Source organism: Nyctereutes procyonoides, unplaced genomic scaffold, assembly GCF_905146905.1.
Source record: "Nyctereutes procyonoides isolate TBG_1078 unplaced genomic scaffold, NYPRO_anot_genome, whole genome shotgun sequence".
NCBI classification, from domain to species: Eukaryota; Metazoa; Chordata; class Mammalia; order Carnivora; family Canidae; genus Nyctereutes; species Nyctereutes procyonoides.
The window spans coordinates 1672656-1692817 of record NW_026575139.1 but is presented as its reverse complement, the minus strand read 5'-3'; the positions used below and the strand labels follow the sequence as shown (position 1 = coordinate 1692817).

The 20162-nt window shown below is 47.2% G+C and overlaps 1 protein-coding gene across 1 annotated transcript in view; it reads right to left on the bottom strand.

Moving 5' to 3' along the window:
• The window catches only part of CDC42BPB (CDC42 binding protein kinase beta), a 106476-nt gene that overhangs the window by 17972 nt on the left and 68342 nt on the right, over window positions 1–20162 (bottom strand). The window contains exons 9-23 of the mRNA XM_055303602.1: window positions 19892–19971; window positions 17771–17937; window positions 17566–17685; window positions 16614–16747; window positions 14867–15109; window positions 13123–13233; window positions 11561–11805; window positions 11361–11466; window positions 10357–10481; window positions 9929–10034; window positions 8084–8232; window positions 6620–6714; window positions 4946–5025; window positions 1348–1437; window positions 924–1001 (exon numbers count right to left, since the gene is read on the bottom strand). Of these exons, the coding sequence (XP_055159577.1) occupies window positions 924–1001; window positions 1348–1437; window positions 4946–5025; window positions 6620–6714; window positions 8084–8232; window positions 9929–10034; window positions 10357–10481; window positions 11361–11466; window positions 11561–11805; window positions 13123–13233; window positions 14867–15109; window positions 16614–16747; window positions 17566–17685; window positions 17771–17937; window positions 19892–19971 (1929 nt within the window). The remainder of the gene's footprint in view (window positions 1–923; window positions 1002–1347; window positions 1438–4945; window positions 5026–6619; window positions 6715–8083; window positions 8233–9928; window positions 10035–10356; window positions 10482–11360; window positions 11467–11560; window positions 11806–13122; window positions 13234–14866; window positions 15110–16613; window positions 16748–17565; window positions 17686–17770; window positions 17938–19891; window positions 19972–20162) is intronic.

Below are 20162 nucleotides of genomic sequence, written 5' to 3'. Positions count from 1 at the left end.
ATAAAGCTCTGACATAGCAAAAGGACGGATTATTACTCAGGGATACACTACAGGACTATTTATAAAAAGCAACACAAAATCCAGAGGGCCGTCTACTCTGCAAGAATCCAAGCCCAAAGCCTAACAACGTCAAGTGTCTTGTCTCTAGCTGCGGCACTGTCTATGGCTAAGGCCATGCCTTGTTAAAGGAAAATGAAGCATCTAAGTGCATCAAGCCAAATGCCTGCTAAGCTTGAAACTTTGGGCCTCCTCATCATTAGAACTGTGGGGCTAGCACTCGGCTCTCCAGACACACTCGTGGGAAAGATGAGTTACACAACTGCACGCTGCTGGGTGCAGTTCCACTTACTCTGGGGAATAACACCCTCCCATGAACCATATGCTTCTCTACCATTCTAAGTGCAGACAGACAAGTGGAAGTCAGCTGGAAGGAGAAGCATGGTGGACATGTGACACAGAGTGGTCACTGCATGAGAAGGGATCAGGGTCTTGGAGATGAAGAAGGAGACCACAGTCAGAAATTTCCCAATTAACATGTGACCATGTGTCATTCACAGACTTCATTAAGGAGACACAGGGTCAGGGGTGCCTGGGTGGCTCAGCCGGTTAAGTGTCTTCCTTTGGCTCAGGTCATGATCTCTGGGTCCTGGGACTGAGCCCTGCATCAGGCTCCCTGCTTAGTGGGGAGTCTGCTTCTCCCTCTTCCTCTGCTCTTCCCCCTGCTCGTGCTCTCTCTCAAATAAATTCTTAAAAAAAAAAAAGGAGAAGCAGTGTCCTGACACTTCACAGACCACACTGCTCACAGCAAACCATTACTAGGACACCAGGATCTTACTGTGTATACAAAAATACTTCTATCTTATTTATACAAAGTTACCTCTTAAAACTGAGAAGGCAGCACAAGTGCAAAGCCAGGCTCCTACCTTTGGTCCAGCCAGAGTGAGGGGCTGCGTGGTAGGCAGCGGCATGGTGGGTGGCCTCTGCGGGGCCCGAGCCATGTCCTGGGGACAAGCAGGGACAGGTGAGCATCCTTTGAGCTCGGTACTGCTCTTATGCGTCAGACCCTGCCTGGGGTTCATTTCTCTCTAGAACCAATTAATAATGAATGGCATTTTTAATTCCCTACATTGTTGAGACATCTGTCAGGGCAGCCATCGTCCAGCTGGTGCACTGACAATAACTCGGAGACATAAGTTGTGCCCACCAGTGGGCAGAGGATCTTGCTACAGGGTGCGAGGCAGGACCAGGGGGGCTACATTGGCATGAACACAGCCTCTGCCCATTAAGGACATGGATGGGGAGTGGACCCAAGTGCTCGTAGGGGAGCAACACAGCAACATTGCTTACTTCCTGCTGTTCTGTGCTGGCAGCCACGGAAACCGATGGGGATGCCTCTGGCTTCGGAGCCTGTGTTTCCTGCTCGGCAGCTGAGCCACTCTGTGAAAACAAAGGCAGAGACGCAGTGGGAAGGAGAGAACTGCTGCAGAAGTCAGATTCTGATTCCACGGGTCCTCCCTCCGGGGACCCCCCAGCCCTGCCCAGCCCCTCACTCCCGTTATGTCCCCTCATGGCCCACTTCACTCACAGCTGTGGTGCCTCCCCTGAGGACCACCATCTCTGGCATTCTGAGACCACAGTGGTGACTGCATAGTCTGACCAGTCATGGTCATTGCCAAAGGCCAGAGGCCACCTGCCTCATCCTCCCCGCACAGCCCTTACCACCCATTCTCCTGACCACCCGACCCACTGGTCTCATTCAGAAGTGGTTTTACCTGTACTTGGTATCATTAAGATAACGGAGTTAAATGATTTTTAACTTCATTTCAGGGGTCAAGAAGAAATTCTGACATCAACAGGGGTCTGAGGACCCATGCCCAGAACTAAGAAATTCCCTGAAAGTTTTAGGACACAGGGAAGCAATGTTTTGTTCTCAGAACTCAAGATTCTCAAATTAATTTCAAATCTGAAACTGAAGCTAAAGCCTTGAATCTAATTTGAAGCTCATTCTAAAACCACTTAAAAAGGACCTCATTTTGAGTGTTCCTGAAATTATTTCCTCACGAAAGGCTCTATTTGCAGACACACACAGACTACATCCGTAGGCTCAGTAAGTGCTATCACCGGGACACAGAGGTGGCTGGGAGGTTCCTACAGGAGCAGTTTACAGCTTTATCTGGTGTTCCACATTGAAATCCCAATGAAGCAAATCAGAGAAACACTTTCTAAAAGTTGTAATTAATGAAGTTCCTGTCTAAGGAGCCAAATTCAGATGGGAAGGTAGCGCACTTGCACATGAACTACACATGCCACATACAACTGTGTACTGCAGTCTCTGAATTCGTTAACAAATGCACAAGGGAGCTGCTACATCAATTAGCTAATCATCAAAGCTACAAACTAAGCAAATTTCTCCCATGAATAAAGTATGTTACACGTGTTAGAGTTCCATCTCCAGATAAATGAAGAGTAAAGGAATACTAAGTAACTTCGTTTCAGCCACGTAAATAGCCTGGCTGGTTTCTATCACTTGGTGGGTTCAAGGATGGGAATTAAAGACGAGAAGCTGTCCACACCTGAGGGCTGCTAGGGATACAGGGAGGGCAGTGGAGGGCCAGCATGGGCAGCACTTAATGCATTTACAGAGATGTGGGGACAAGGGGGAGTCCTCAACTGCAACCTCCCACCCAATGAAACTCTGCACAAAAATACACTGATTCCACCCCTGTGGCCAAGCACTCTAGTATTTATACCATGAAAGCAGGGCAGCAGCTTCTAAAAGACAATCCTCAGGTCTGGAAAGACCTCTTGACAAACCTAGACTCTGACCAAGGATTTTTTTCTTCGTGAACAAATGTCCTTCCTATTCAAACCACAGAGGTCAGGAAGGACTGGGACTGACGAGAGGCTGCAGGAGTGCTGGCTGCCCTGGACATGGTGGCACAGAGATCACGGCCTGGCCCAGCCCTGGGAGGAAGCTGGTCGCTGGCCACCAACTGCAGTGGGACAATTAAGTGAGACCCCACCCCAGGGGCTGCTACTCTTGTACTAATTCTGTAGAAATGATGCTGTTGCCCTGGCCACCTCCATCCTGTTAGCGATGGCAGCCCTGGGTCCACAGTGACCCACCTAGTGTTCCCGCCTTGGGAGAGGCTTGGGACCTATGAGACAACAGGTTTCTGAAGGAACTGGCTTCTGGGGACCAAGTAAAACTATGTGCTTCTTAAAACTGAGGACTTCAAGGAAAAGACAAGGATCGGTAATTTGGTAAGAAACCATTTTGACAGATGAACACAAGCCAGTATGAGCCAGAGTGGTGGGGGCAACAGCCGGCTTGATTTTATAGTAACTGATCCCAGGCAGGAACTGCCAACAGACAGCAGCCCGCTGCCATATGGCTGCTGCCAGACAGATACCCAGCAGCCATCCCAAAGACCCAGCGCTTACAGAGGAGTGGGGTAGGGCCTGGCAGATACCACCTCACCCTAATGATGAAACCTAGCACCCCAACCTACACACGTGGGAAGTATACATCACCCCCCATGCACCATCCATACCAGCATTCAACCCACTTCTAATCACGAGGGGCTCTCATGCAAATCCAGAGCACAGGGCACCCTGCAAGACAGTCGGGCTGGCCACTACAGAAATGCCAATGTCAGAAAAAGTGGGGGTAGGGAGAAGTGGAGGCGCTGTTCCAGATGGAAGACTGAACACGACCTATGAGCTCTGGTTGGATCCTGACAAGGGGAAGCCAACCAGCGGTAAAGGACGTTGGGCAGCCTGGGTGGCTCAGCGGTTTAGTGCTGCCATCAGCCCAGGGCCTGATCCTGGGGACCCAGGATCAAGTCCCATGTCGGGTTTCCTGCATGAAGCCTGCTTCTCCCTCTGCCTGTGTCTCTGCCTCTCTCTCTCTCTCTCTCTCGGTCTTTCATAAACAAATAAAATCTTAAAAAAAAAAAATAGGACTTTGTTGGGATGACAAGGAAAATGCAAAGGTGTGCTTTGCTACAGCATCGGTGCGAAACATCCTCCGCCTGGTGACAACAGCATGGTGACGTGAGGAGAATACCCCTGCTCTCAGACGATGGACCCTGGGGTGTTAGGGGACACATCTGTGCACATATGGGGAGAGACAAAGCAAATGCAGCAAAATGCCAGTAAGACACCTGTACGTTTACTGTATTAGTCTTTCAACCTTCCTGCAGGTTTAAAGTTTTCTAAATAAAAAGTTGGAAATCAATAAAAACAATGACACTTTGCCAGAATTCCCATTAATGAAATTTGCTTTCATTATTTTTACTTTCTGGCTTGTTTTAAGGATCACCAGTGAAGGTCTGTCCCTATCATTTTAGAAAAAGAGGGACTGCCCTGGGTCCATGTGCAGCACACGAAGGATGAAGTGGGGCTCTTGCAGCACCAACAGCCCCCCTTCGTCAAGTGGCTCTGACCTACACCCACGCAGGCCACCCTCAGAGTGGAGGTGTACCCCAGACCTATGACACCAGGAGGGCCACAGGGCACCCATTGCTGGACTATTCTTAATAAGTCACCTTTTCCAATCATCCTTAAGGCCAAACCGTAGAGCCACACAGAAGTCACTGAAAGGGTAGTGAGACTCGTTTATTCTTCATCTGCTGCAATGTAAGAATTTGTATTTTCAAAATTCCCTGTAATACATAGCACATGGCCCGAGGCCAGGGTGGATTTCTCCCTGGAAGATGCTGAACACTTTAAGTTAATTAATAAACTTCCACTTGGTTTGAGGAGACTTCTCTGGGAGCATTTCGAATACCTTAATGTGTCTAACCTCATACACTGAATACCCTGGTCCGCATGAGAGAGAAAGCCATTAGATGTTGCTGGCGGCTCCGCACCGGGTCAGAGCAGGTCATACTAGTTCTAACTTACAATAATTCATTTGTCTCTTTTTAAAATAACTACTTACTCTAAATGTTAGATCATGTGCAAGAGGTGCAGTGTTGAAATACTCAAATATTGAATCCTGAAAATCTGGAAGTTTGAGTCCTGTAAGAAAGAAACAAAAATCAGTCAAAGCAGGTTTAAAAGATGGAGTCTTGTGCTTAGATGGGAAGATGCAACATCATCAAGATGTCAATCCTCCATAAGTGAACTGATGAATGTGATGTGATTCCAGTCACAATCATGTGGGAGAGTCACCAAGAAGATGGTATCTGAAATCTTTATAAAAGAGGGGTAGGGGAGGAACTCTACCAGATATTACAATAGATTCCGCAAAGCCTCTTTAATCACAATCAAGTGAACAATGAACAGGATGGAAAATCCAGAGACAGACTCAGGTACTCAGGGGAATCTCATGTGTTAAGAGTCACATATAAAATCAGTACGAGAGGAATTTTTCAATAACTGGTATTAGATAAATAGCCACAGGAAAAAGATAAAACTAGATCCATTCCACAAAATTTACATCAGAGTAAATTCTAATTCAATCAGTAATCCAAATTTAACAAATGAAATCATACCAGTATTGGAAAACATGAATGAATTACTTGAATACCTGGGGATTGGGAATATTTTCCTGACTTAAGAAGACTGATAAATTTGATGCACAAAAATTAAAACAAAAAAAGCACTAAAACACATTATACTTGGTAAAAACCAAAACCAAACCCCTAAAAATAAAACAAAACAAAAAAACCACCTGAGTATGTGTGTGTGTGTGTGTGTGTGTGTGTGTGTGTGTGTGTGTGTGTGTGTATAAAGACAAACCGGGAAAACTTTACAACTTCTACCACAAACAAAAGGTTCTACTCCTCAATATACAAAAAAGCTTCTGGAAGAAAAAGCTTAACCTTAATTTTTAAAAATGGCCAAAAGATACAAATATATAAAAATCACAGAATCAGAAATACGAATAGCCCTTAAACACATAAAAAGGCACTCAATCTTGCTCACGAAAAGAGAAATCCAAGTGAACTCGGTGTTCCAATGCTACTTCTTACCTATTGAGCATGCAGACCCGCTCTGGGCGTGAGGCTGTGGGGTGGGAGCCCCAGCCTGCCATGCCTGCAGGGAGGCATAGACACAAGCCTCCGGGGCAGAGTCTGGCAATGTCTAGTGTAAGTGGATTCATGCTTACTCTTTAACCAGCAATCCCACTTTCAAAAATACCCCCAGAGAAATAGGAAGTGTTGTACACACATGGCTACTGCTTGTGGCACTTTCTGTGACAGCAAGAGAATAGCCCAGCAGCTGTCCACAGCCCCCGGTGCAGCAAGGCTGTGAGGGGACAGGGACCTGGGACCATCTCGCACACTGTGGCCCTCCCCACACACAGAATGGAGCCCAGAGTAGGCCACCTTGTGTAACCAGGGGGGTACGGATGCATACCTTTACACACACGCATTTGCTGTGTATTTCAAGATGCAAGGGGAAGGATAAACCAAAGCCCATACTTACCTTTGGGGAAGGTATCTTTGGACACACCTTATTTCAGAATTTTGGTTTTGAAGTTGTGTTAAGTGCTTTCTTTATGTAAGTAAAAACTATTAAATCTAAACCAAAATCACATTGCTAAAAAAAAAAAAAAAAAAAAAAAGCTTGCGTTTAAATAATTCAGAAGCTTATAATTTTAATTTACCAGTATCTGCTCTGAATTTTTCTTCCATTTTTTTCTTCAAAATTTCCATTTCTTCTAATAACTCTCTATTTTTGGCTTCGGAATCCTTCAGTTTACTAAGATAAAAAATAAAGAAAAATGGCTTTAAGCACACTGAGAATAGGTCATCCACACACGTTGACTCAGTAAGTGTCAGAATGTGAGGGCAAGGGCTACTCTCCAGTGTCTAGGAAAGTGCCGGAACATGGCAGGCTCTCCACCGTTGAACAGAAACAGATCTACTGTTTGCCTGAGTGAGCCTACTGAGCATGTTATGGAGAATATGGATACTGCTGAATTATAAACAGGTGTAGATCTTAAAAATCATGGTCAAAACAGGTGTATCTCTTGAAGCCTTCATGGAGTTTGACATTCCTAGTCTCTTTCCAGAGGAGTCCTTTGTCCTCTGGGGACACATGACTCAGCCACCAGACCTCTAAACCTTCTTTCCTTAGCTGGCAAGAGGGTGGGCGGCACCTGAGACCATGAGCACTGCCTGAGTACCAGGGGTCTTCCTACAGATTATTGCAGGAACAGAGCAATCAGGCTGAGGTGCTTAACGTTTGGCCAGGAGGCGCATGGTACAGTCCAGCAGCTGAGCAGGTGATGCTGGCCGACCCAGGTGGCCCACTGCACCTCTGCCATCTCTGTCTCATCAGCTGTAAAATGAAGTTATAAGACTGCTGGCCTCCTGGGAACCCTGTAAGGGTCATATCATTAACAGAATAAAGTTTTTACAGGGAGCATATTTAAACGGAAGCTATTATTACTCTTTTAGCCCCCCAAACTAACAAAATGTGTGACTCTATAATCCTATCAGTGAGTGACATCCCTGGTGACATACAGGTCCCCAGCCCCTTCATGGAGGAGCTTGCCCCACCTTCCATATTAGCAGCAACTACTGCAAGTAGGAAGGCCTGGCCTTTATGAAACAGCGAGTCACTGCTGTATCTGGGCACATAACACAGTGTCTGCTGGTGGTGGCCTCTCATCGAACATTTGCTGAATTTACTATTATGGATAAATGGTGTTCCTATGACTGTCTGAGGTTGGAAAAGTTTTCAAATAGGCATACCCCTTCCAAGCTGTATTTTAAAGTAAGTTTCAGGTTAAAAGGAAAAATTTGAACTTGATGAACTGAACAGCACTCAGGTGAACAAGAAGCCCAGAGAGGGGCCATCAGACATCCCATTGCCCAGCATGGGGAGGACAAGCATCCACCTTTCAGAGACAGGGACACCAGCCTTTCAGAGCTAAGGACTCATACCAGTCTCATTATTTCTTGGAAACACTAAGCATAACCCTCCAGTAGGTGAAGGGCATCTGCACATTCATCCAACCGATTCTTACTGAGCATCTAGTAGGTGCCCGAAACGTCACTGCTCAAAGTTCCTTCTGATCAACGGAGGAAACTGCACAGGTGTGTGCCCAAGGTCAGACAGGTACCTTTCAAAGGAGAGATTTGTGTCTTTGACTTTCCTCAGCTCCTCTTGAACAAGCTGTTTGGCCCGGATCTCTGCCTCAAGAGCAGATTGCAATTCTAGCCGTGCAGACATGTCGAGCTTCTGACTACGGCGAACTTTCCAAAGGGGATCCTGCAGACATTGGTTCAAATATTACAGACATGTATTAAAGCTCTTTAACAAAATGCTGGCAAATAATTCATCTTTTTTCTAAAATTAAACTTGTATTATCACATTTAAAGATTAATTCAAATATTAGTTTGATACCATTAGATATGATATCAAAGTCTGTCAGACCCAATGTTAGTTTGGGCATTTTATGACTTTTATTCTTAGAGATCTTCTAATGAATGAAATGTACCTTTATTTTTTAAAAGGATACAACTGAAGCTTAACTGTAATTTCAATTTGAGCCCACTGGACTCTTACAAACCTAAGCTACACTGAAGGGTCTCAGTTGTCTTACTTTTCCTTTATCTTGAGATATTCTGCTGTTTCAACATCTTAGAAATTATCTCAGTGCTCATCGTTATGGCCTACCTAGGACGAGAAGACTGAAATAACAAAGGGAAGGAGGAAGGATGGAGTGACTGTGATTGAAATCAGCCTGACAACAGCATCCTCCCCTATTCCTGCCAAGCCCTGTGCAGTCCTATCCACTTTCAGGAGGGACAGAAGAAGTCTGCAGATACCACTCTGGTAGATCTTTTTAAAGCTTTCACTAAAACAGGATTTTTCACTTCCCGTCTACAGTTACGAGAAGGAAGGTAACCCACTGCAGGTGTGCAGGGACAGAGACAGGGGCACATCATCCAGATGCTGACAGCTGTATGAAATCAGCAAATGAGAGAAAACTCCCTAAGTCTTTAGATTACTGTGTCCTACATGAACTTCCTCAATCAACAGGTGGACGATACACTTCTAAAGACAGAAAGGAAATACACTTTCATCCAGGAAGCCTTTCAATGGGAATACTCTGCAATAAGAATCTCAACCCATTTTGCTAAAAGGACCTAAGACTATATATTCATCTTTTATAAGTTTTGTGCACTAAATTTATTCAATGTGATTCATAAGTACGAGATTACACAAAACATGATTGGAAAAAAAAAATGTAGAAATGAAAAATATTTGTTGATCATTTGAATTGGTATTTGTGAATCTAAAATCTAAAAATGACAAAGTCTTCCAATTATAGAGCAAAGAACATGGCTGTGTTCTTTGACAAGACGAATGTGCTGGGTGCCTGGGTGACGGGATGACTGGTTAATGACACTCAAAGGTGCTGCCCCTTTTCGGTAAACACACTTTCACATCAGCAAAACATGCGATAAAAATTAGGGTTTATTAAGTTGTAGATAAAATTCTAATAAAGTAGTTTCACTGTACCTTAATGTTACTCGTATACGTTATCAACAGAATAACTTCTACACCCCAACTGTAAAAATGGATGTGCCCAGAAGTGAGCCTGGGTGGAGACGGTGCTGCATTCAGAGCTCCACCCACCCACCCACCCCGGGCATTCAAAACGCATGGACCCTGACCAGGTGGGTGATGGAATGAACAAGACCAATCTCCCTGAGGGCAGAAACCCATCCTGCTGAGGATCCCTCCACAGAGCCCGGCCCTCAGTGATCACTTGCTGTTGTGAGTTTGTGGATCGCCCAATAACTCACAGAGCTCCTCAAACTGGGCAGCTTTCACTAGCCACGTGCGAGTCTCACATCACCAGTGTTACCTGTCTGGCACTCAGCTGCACTCACGCTCAAAAGAAAGCCAGTAATGAATTCCATTGCCATAGAAATGCAGAGTTCAGAACAAAGCCTACCAGCGCTCTTGAGCCCAGACTGGAGCTCCTCAGGGTCTCGAGCTCTTCTGTCATCTTGGAAGCAAGAGCCTGAAGATAACCTCGTGCATCTTTCTCATCACTGACCCTAGAGGAGGACCATACCCCGTGAGTGAGAGGAGCTAAAAATGAGAATAATCGCCCACCACCAATGACTGCCTCTGCTAGCAAGGGCTGCCCCCCTGCTCACCGGAACATGGGGGCATGCCAACCTGACCGACACCTTCAGTGACTCGGTGGGGTTTCTCCACCTCTACTGCAATGTGATGACCTGGGCAGAGCTGCTGCCCCTGCACATTAGCGATTAGGGGAAAGAGCAGCAAGGTCTGCGCTGAGGCCTCAGAGAAACCGTGTGGTGAAGATAGTGTGACAGGCTGGGCTGGGGACACTGCGGGTGGGCACGCACATACCACTGAATGATCTCTGCAATCTGAGCTTCCCAGTGTGCAACTGATTCCTTCTTGGCTGCCAGATCTTGCAGCTCATCCTCCAGTTGTCTGTTTTGAGCTGTGAGTTTATCCACAAAGGAACAAAGCTGAAATTAAACAATTGTACCACACAACTCGTTATTTGGTGCCCTTTAAAGTTTTCATTTTAATTTTTTTAGATTTTAAACTCTTGTATGCTCTAGGAAGCTCTGTGGGAAGCTAGAAGCTCATATGGTGCCCTTTAAATTATGACATTAGCAGGATTACAGCACAAGTTCTTCTGAAGAGCCTGAAAGCTTTAATCATTAGGAGATATTGTTCTATTTTTTATTTTTTTAATTTTTATTTATTTATGATAGAGAGAGAGAGAGAGAGAGAGAGAGAGAGAGAGAGAGAGAGAGAGAGGCAGAGACATAGGCAGAGGGAGAAACAGGCTCCATGCACCGGGAGATTCGATCCCGGGTCTCCAGGATCGCGCCCTGGGCCAAAGGCAGGCGCTAAACTGCTGCATCACCCAGGGATCCCCAGAGATATTGTTCTAAACCTAGTTTTCAATGTAGACTTTTTGACTGTACCTAACTTCCCTCATGTTTCAATATAAATTTGAACACATAGAGATAGATGCCTGGGTGGCTCAATGGTTAAGCATCTGCCTTTGGCTCAGGTTGTGATCCTGGGGTCCTAGGATCAAGTGCCACATCGGCCTCCCCGCAGGAAGCCTTCTTCTCTCTCTGCATATGCCTCTGCCTCTGTGTATCACTCGTAAATAAAAAAATAAAATCTTAAAAAAAAAAAGATAAATCTGAACACATAAGAGGTAAGAGCTGTGGTTTTGGGTAATTAGCGGCTTTGAACCTGATGGGAAACAGCTCATTCAGAAGATCAAACCAGTGACTTTACATAAGCAATAAACTGTGCAAACAACCACTAGGCAGAGTGGACTCGCGAGCATGGACACAAGGGCTGTGAGCGGGGGCACAGATTACCCTCTCGTTCTCGGCCGTGAGCTTCTTGTTTTCTTCCAGCAGCATGCCTCTCTCCCGCTCATACTTCTCCCTTACTGTGCCCACCGCCTCCTCCATTTCAGTGTGCCTGGGAAGGTACGAGAGACAGGGGAGTCAGAAGCCTGCAGGGGGCAGGGACACAAGTCCACACTCACAACACAGAGGAGAGTGTGGACACTTACCGCTCTCGCTTTGACTTTTCCAATTTGTCTTTTAACATGAGAACTTCCTTCTGCAGGGCCAGCTGGTGGCTCTCTGAATCGTGCACCTCCTTTTTCACATTTTTTACTTCCAGCACATGGGAGGCCTCCCGCCTGACCAATTCTTCTTCATAAAATAGGACTTTCTTCTCAAGCTCAGATTTGATTTTGGAAATCTCCTGCTGATGTTCTAAGGTGGCACCTGGTCCTCGGCCTCCTTGCTTCATCTGAAGATAAAGGGTAAGTAAAGTCAACCACAGAGCTCTGTGTCCTCCCTCAAGAGCCACGCGGCCTGTCATCCCTACCACATGCAGGCACCTCTTCCCCGCCAGTGACAGGCACTGCACAGGATTTATCTGGCCTCAGTCATGAAGTCCTTCTCACAACAGTCAGGCTGGTTCTAGGGGTAGACAGTATCTGCCTTGCTGAAAGGACGTGCCCAGATCTGCCCAGCACTGCAGAAGCTCTGTGTCTACACCCTCACACAAACGGTCTCCAAACCTCCTCAGAGTTTGTTCATCATGCAACAATATTGTTTTGAAGGCTATGTGTCGAGCACCTCTGTGGTAACAGGGAGACACTGAGGTCGCTGCTTCTGTGGGGCAGAAGGGAGAGCCTGATAACAACCCAGCGACGAAGCAACAAGATGCTAACACAAAGCAATGCAACAAAGACTGGGGGATGGCACAAAGTGGACAGTTAGAGAAGGCAACGTTGAGGTGGTAACACATGAAGCGCTGCGTCAGGCAATGAGCAGCAAGGCAAAGGCACCGAACTGGAGCTGTGGACACAGCAAGAGGGCATCAGGGTGGCTGGGGCAGGCAGAAAGGGGAAGTGCGGAGAGGGAGCTGTCAGGGAGAGTCATTCCAGAGCTGCAGGAAGCTACTGGGGACACCAAAGGCGGGATGTGTCCCAACTGCGATAAGCTCACTGTAGCAGCCGCACGGGGAGCAGCGTGGCAACAAGCACTCGGGCACTAGGGAGAAGTCCAAGCCTATGGGGGGGTGCCACCAGCTGGACCAGAGGGCAGCAAGGACGATGGAGAGAAACTGGCACCTCCAAGATAAGTACTGAGGGAGAGGTGACAGATTCAGCTGGTGAAGCGTCTGCCTTTGGCTCAGATCATCCCAGGGTTCTGGGATCGAGTCCCATGTCGGGCTCCCCACTCAGTTGGGAGTCTGCTTCTCCCTCTCCCTCTGCCCCTCCTACCCTGCCACTGCATGTGCCCACGTGCTCTCTCTCTCTCTCAAATAAATAAAATCTTAAAAAAAAAAAAAAAAGAAAGAAAAAGAAAGAAACCCAAGACAAATGGCAGGTATCGGATATTAGTTTACAAGGGCTTCCTATAAACTGCCTGAGGCTTTTTATATATAAGAAAAAAAAAATGAAGCAACTTGGGCTTTCAAAGCGAAAAGCTGTCCTAAAGGCATGGTCGTGAGTTGCCACCTTCTCCACATCCCGCATCTCATCTGCAGCCACCGGTCTCTGATGAGCCCACCACGACAGTTAGCAAGGGTGACCATCTAGCCTCTGGCAGACACTACCTTGAGGGCCTCAAGCTCACTTTCCACTTGCTTGGAGAAGTTCTCACTGTGCTCACGAAGCTTGCGCTCCCTGGAGGCCTCGGCAACGGCGTCCTCCAGTCGAGCTTCCAGCTGCAAGAAGAACGCCGCTGCTTACTGGCCTGACGCCGGCCCTCCCAAGGCCCTGGGCCAGTGCAGTCCTGAGGCCCTTCATAATGCTTCCCTCCTCACAGATTTCAGCCCCCATCATATAATGGCTGAGAAACACACTTCAAGGCTTATCTCAAAAGGCTAGTTAGTAATAAAACAAGTTTAAATTCTAATTTAAATCAATAATTTGGCATTAAATTTCTAGGAAGGATGCAGATTGGTGAAACAAATACTTTGGACACCTGGAGAACACAAATCCATCTATTAAACGACAAACGTCACATGAGAGTGGGGGGACAGCGGAAGAATCGCGTGCTCCCATTACTTTAAAGCAGATCCCAGGCCCCACAGCGACTCGTCCAGAGTGCGAATGGTAATGCTTAGTTATGGGTTCCGCTGACCAGAGTTACTGCTGGCTACAACTACAAATATATCTGGGTTTTAAGACAAATGGAGAGGAAAACAAATAGGCATTTTGAGACCAAGTGACAATGAGCACATAAGTTTCAGGCCTTCCGATTCAGTGTGCCAAGCAATTTCTAACAGAATCCAAACTAAGGGCTGCTTAAAATCTGCCCCACATTAATGGAAGAGCATCTAGAGTATCTTGACAGCTAGTTCTCAAAGTAGTGTCTTGAGACCCTTTCGGGGGGTATCAAAGGGTCTTCTTTTTCTAATTACCTGGGTTTTCTTTAAATACTTTATGCAAAACATGGCAGACTGAATGCAGAAATAGGCATACCAACCTACGTGTTTATTAAGCCAGTTATTAAAGAAAAGCACAAAAACACAAAAATGCCACTCCCCTCACTACATAGGGGAGGCAGTCACTTTTCACAGAAAATGCTACTTACATTAACATGTAACGTAATGCTATTATTCAGGTTATTGCTAAACTGAAGAGAGTATCTTAATATCTAACATGGTAAACATGAGAAGCCTTAACCTACACAAACAAAAGCTCTTTCAGGGTCTCGGGTCTTTAAGAGCATAAAGCCATCCTGAAAGCAGGTCCAGAGCCACTGGGCTGACCTGAAGGCACACCTGGCTGAGCCTGGTCTTCCCACTGCTCCCACCTGCTATGGACCTGGGGCTCACCTCACTTATGCTGTGCTGTATTGATCGCATCATGACACGTTTACATTATATTTGTTAGGCATGAATACCTTCTCTTTGCTTTAAAAGGTTATTTTTAAAAATCAGGACCCTAGAACATCTCTTAATAATTTCACAAATAGATACTGAGGGCTGAGAAATACAAAATAAATACTTGGCAGGTCAACTTACTTGGTTTCTCATAAAATTTAAGATTTTAAAGTAATTTAAAGTATTCAAGCTAAGTTCTCCAAGATGTTTTATTAAGATCATACAAAGGTCCAGGGCACCTGGGTGGCTCAGGCGAAGTGCCTACCTTCGGCTCAGGTAGGTCATGACCTGAGAGTGCTGGGATGGAGCCCCATATCAGGCTCCCCGCTCAGTGGGGAGTCTACTTCTCCTTCTCCCTCTGCCTCCTCCCCCAGCTCATGCATTCTCTCAAATAAATAAACTATTAAAAAAAAAAAAAGATCTTATAAAGGTCCAAATAGCACAATCCCTGAAACAGCTAAAAAGCTACCTCCTTCCTGAACTTCTCAGACTTGCGGATTTCCTGGCGCATGGAGTCGATCTTCTGCATGGCCACCTCCACTTCCTCCTCTTTGTCCCGGAGCTGCCGAGACACCTTCTGCTTCTGGGAGCGGAGCTCTGCCATGCGCTCATTGAGCTCTGAGAACTCCTGTAGGGCCAACTTTCGCTGCTGGTGGGCATCTTTGAGTTCTCTGGCCTGGGATTTCAATCGCTCTGAAGCTTCAACCAATTGCTGAATAGAAAGAATGACAGATGTTTTATATTTGCTTAACGAAGACATGGGAGGCTGGAAGCTCACTCTTCCCCAGCAAACGCTGGTTACGGACCATGGCCAAGATCCAAGACCTCTCCTCTTTGGAAAAAGCCCTTTGCTCAGTCCCAGCACAGCTATGAGCAGCCTGGAAAAAGCACACACCTGAGCTGAGGTGCTAAGCATCAACCTCACTCCAGGGAAGACTCCGCAACCACATGGCAACCGGAAGCTCAAGCTCCCCCAGCTAGCTTGGAGGCTTGCTCACAGTGGCAAGTCTGGCTCACCAGTTTCAACACCCCCTTCCCTAATCCATCCATACAATCACAAAGGTGGATGAAGCATGAATGTGGTCATCAATCCAGTTATTTAAATAGCAGTATCAGGAAAGTACATGTTACGTATGAAAAGCCTAAGATTTCCACCAAAATAAGGAATCATACAAAAACGATCATTGGGACACCTAACCCCCCACCAGAGAGAGATTTGGAAGTGGTTGTCTCTCTGGCTGCATGGGTGACATGGCCTCACCACCGGCTGTCCTAGCAGCCTCACCTCCCTGCAGCTGATTCCTCAACAACTGGGTGGCACAGTCACTGTGGTACCTGTTGGTCTGGTACTGGAAGTAGCAGATCTGAACAGATTAGCACGGTGGTTCCCACCACGAGGAGTGGAGTGCCTCCACCACGCTGTTCTGGGCCAGGCTAGCTAGAGTAATGCGGGGCCTCCTGTCCCACGCTGCACTTCCAGACAAGGCGCCGTGGTAGGATACCGTGGTGAACTGAACAATCTGGGTTTGAAACCCTGCACATTTTAGAAAACAGATCATAAACTATAGGTTTAACGACTTAAGTGTATAAGTGAATATATTTTAGAAAATAGGATCGTGTTGTATGAACACACTGGTATCTAAACATACGGTTTGATGTATTTTACTGAAAATAAAATACATAAAAGACATTTAAAGGGAACTGCACAAATTTCAACAAATGATCGGTCTTGCAATGCCCTGTCATAAGGAACAGCTCACTTCTTAAAGAAGAGGGGGTTGGGGAGAGGCCACTGCAGGGGGCCTGATGAAGTGGGAAGGGTGAGGACTCTGGCACCAGAGTCAAGCAGGTGACCTTAGCTGGGTTGGTTGTTGTGGACCCTGAGAGAGACCCTCCATGGGGAGCCTCAAGGCCTCCACACCATCATGTCCTTACTTTCACATAGGGGGTATAGCACCCAGGGCAGGGTGGTCAGGAGCCAGGACGAGCACTGCAAAGTGTGTGCTGGCTGTAGCAGGGTACCTCACAGCCAGCCAGGAGGCGGAGTGGCCAGCAGGATCCTTGCCAATCTTGCCTCTCAGGGGCTGCAGGCAGCATAGGCCAGGACACACACAAACAAGGGTCCTGGAAGAGGCCCTCAGACCTCTGCACAACTTCAACCTCACAACCTCAAAATCATTTAAATCTTTCTCACGTCAAACCACACTCTGAACTACCTTGTGAAAATCCTCCTTCTCCTGTCGCACCACGCGGTACTGCTTTTCCAGGCCTTTCAGTCGATGTGTAGAGTCCTCGTGTTCTTGGCGAAGGGTCACCGTGTCCTCAAGCTGCCGCTCGAGCCTGTTTGAGTCTGAGCGATAGGGAAAATAGACCATGTGACTTCCTGAGAGTGAATTATTTAATCATTCCTCATGCTCTCTATCATTTAGCAGCTTTCTCACTTCCTCACACAGGTAACCTGCTGTGTCAAGTGTCATGTGCTCAGCCACCCACGTGAGCTGACCGTGTAGGTGACGGCTCTGCCCCAAGGGCTGGGGGTCCTCCTGTCTCAGTGCAAGCAAGCACGGGGCAGCTGAGGGGCGCAGGAAGCCTCAGTGTGTAACTGACTCACCTGGGCCCTTTTCAGCATCAGGATGGGGGGGGGGTTCTAAGGCAGGAAAAGGAGAGAAAGAATAGGTTGAGACAAGAGTCAACTGCCAGGCTGACACATGTGTCAGGCTAAGACTCAAGAGTGATCGGAGTAGGAAGCTTTGATAATCTAGGAACCACAGAAGATGGATGAAAGGACAGATCCACACCTACAACACTGAGGAAAGTGGGCCAGGTCACCAAGGAAAGCCTTGGGAAGAAATAAGCTGTGGCAATTCTGTCTCAGGGCTACAAGGAGAGGAATCAAGACAGAGAAATGTAAAATGTTGTGAAGGTTTGTGGATGAGATACTAGAAACAGATTCTAGCTGCAACTATAAAATCCTATTATGTGGGCTAAGCAAGGTGCAGAAATCACCTCAAGTGAACGGACAAAACAGGAGACCTCTAAGTAGGTGCACTGAAGCCAGAGCTTTTTTTTTTTTCCCCCTTTTTCACCTTACGAAAAGGACTGAAAATTTTCCCCAAAGGGATGAATGCCCAAGAACAGAGACCAGGCAGCTATCATTAAAACACCTACCTGCTATTTTATTCTTTAGACGCTCGATCTCTTCGTTTAGCTTTTTGATTTCCTTATCCCGGGCCGAGCTGCCCAGGGCGCGGGTGGAGCCGTGCAGGGACTGCACAGTCTGGGTGGACTCTAGGGGAGGGAGACAGGGCGTGAGGGCAAGCCAGTGCCGAGGGCAAGTGGGCCGAGGCCGCGGGAGGCCGGGCGCTGCCCTCACCTTGCAGCTTCCTGCTCAGCTCCAGCTTCTCCTGCTCCAGCCTCCGGATCCGCCTTTCATAAGCTTCCACCTGTAGGCTGTTCTCCAGGTCCCGCTGCACACCCTCGTCTTTGGTTAATGTGCTGGACTGCATTATGCTCTTCAGAGAGCCTCGGTCAGAAAAACAGCTGCAATAAAGCAATAGGGTTTTCTGATCTACTGAGAATTCAGTGAGTTCATCAGCATTTTAAAACTTCCTGGGGCAAAAGACAAGTCTTTCAAACAGGCAAACAAAATACCTGTGAAAAGACTATTATTTATCAAGCCAGAATTCAGAGTCTCCCTTACGGCTAATTACTGGATGACAGGGTGATTAACAAGAACGTGCCCTCTAAGGTGGTCAAAGAAAACCTCTCTGCAAAGGAGGGAATGTAATCTCTACGTCACCACTTATGCTCAACCAGAAATGTAACAGGAGATGGTATCCTGTGGGTAGCTGGGTGTGGGGGCCCGGCAGAGGGCCCAGGGGATGGCCCTGGACACTGAGGCCACCAAGGGCTTCCTGCTTCTGCCACTGACTGGCTGAGAATTTCAGGGAATGGGCCCCTCAATCCTCTGGGGCTCATCCTCCCCTGCAGACTGAACAATCTGTCTGGTTCTCTCAATTCCAGCACCGTGAGTGGCACAGCTACTGACCAGTGACCACCAAGTGCATACCACACACACGGTTATGAAAGCCCAAGGTGATTCTCTCACTCAGAGCTTAGTTCTTGAGCAGGTCCACAAATTATTTAGTTCTTGTTTTTATTTTTTTTTAATTATTTATTTATGATAGTCATACAGAGAGAGAGAGGCAGAGACAAGGCAGAGACATAGGCAGAGGGAGAAGCAGGCTCCATGCACCGGGAGCCCGACGTGGGATTCGATCCCGGGTCTCCAGGATCGCGCCCTGGGCCAAAGGCAGGCGCCAAACCGCTGCGCCACCCAGGGATCCCTAGTTCTTGTTTTTAATGTGACAGTGATGCCAGGGAGACTCCTGAGTACTGCTACACTCAGAAGTCCAGCAAAGGCACCCAGCACACACACGTTTATGGAAGGGCCTGGCCACTGATTCTCAAAAGTGGCTCAAGAATGCTGTGCTACGCCAGCACCATGGGTTCTGTTCCAGGAGAGACCTGGGCTTGACCTGTCATACTAGAGCCTCGGCAGGTGGGCCTGGAACCTGAAGGTTTAACAAGTACCCACTGAGCTAGAATGGCCCAGAAAAATCAAGAACCCCTGTAAGAAAGATTAATAGGTCGTTACACCTACTGCATTTTGGACCGCTTCCTGTGGACTTTGGCTCTAGTGCTGCTTAACCCTGGCACCTCACACCAAGGGAGCTCCTATGAGCTCAAGCAGAAACAACCTCCTCCTGAAGGAACTCTCATCAATGCATTTAGGAGCTGCTAGAAGGTACCTGGAGTCAAGTGTGTGGCCCTCCTTCAGGCACTGAGTGATTCCATCTGTTTCATTTTGTCTGCCTTTCCTCCTGGCTCAGGTTCTTTAAAAGCCAGTGACAGCTCGGCAAAGAGGCCCATTCAAGAGAGAGGCTGACAGGTACAAATAGTCACCATGGTCCTCAAGTGCTGGAGCTACATCTGGGGCTTCTACTCCCACCTCTTCCATTAAGCCTGGGACTGTGCTCCAGCTCCATGGTGGAAGCTACAGAGCTGTGGCTAAAATCCTTATGAAAGTAGGGCATGACCAGGGAACAGGGCTGCTAGCTTCGGCCACTGACATTCTCTCAGAATAAATCTTGCCAACACTCATGGTAAGTCAGAAGTCAGCAAACTACCTCCCATGAGCCAAGGATGGGTTTCATATTTTCACAGCGTTGTTAAAAAAGCAGTAGACTATATAACAGAGACAGGAGAAGAGTCTCCTGTTTGTAGAAGAAGTCGCCTGACCCTGCTACATGTCACTGTGTAGTCATCAGGTGTCCCATTTAAAGGACCAATCTGTCCACAGCTCCCTTGATCATGACCCACCAACACCGACGCAGGCACACACCCGCACAGGAACATCCCCCCCTCCCCAACTCAGACTGCCCATCTAGCCCAAGGGAAGGCTCTGCCTGGGGAATGATAAATCCAGACCTACCTTTCTGTTGTAAATGTAAAACCGATAAACGGCAAATGTAACCCAGAGAAGCCCGTATGAGAACCAGGAGGTAATATTTCCTGCATAAGAACACATACAACAAAATGAAATCCGTGTTCAAACAAAAGGAAAGAATGTTACAAATCGGTGAAGTCAGGGGTCAGAACAGAGAATCCTGGAGTACGCAGTGTTCTCGCCAGGGAGCGCAGCACTGGCAGATTTACAGTTCTTGGGTCTGGCAGTGCCTGCTGCATGCACAATGCAGTTAAGA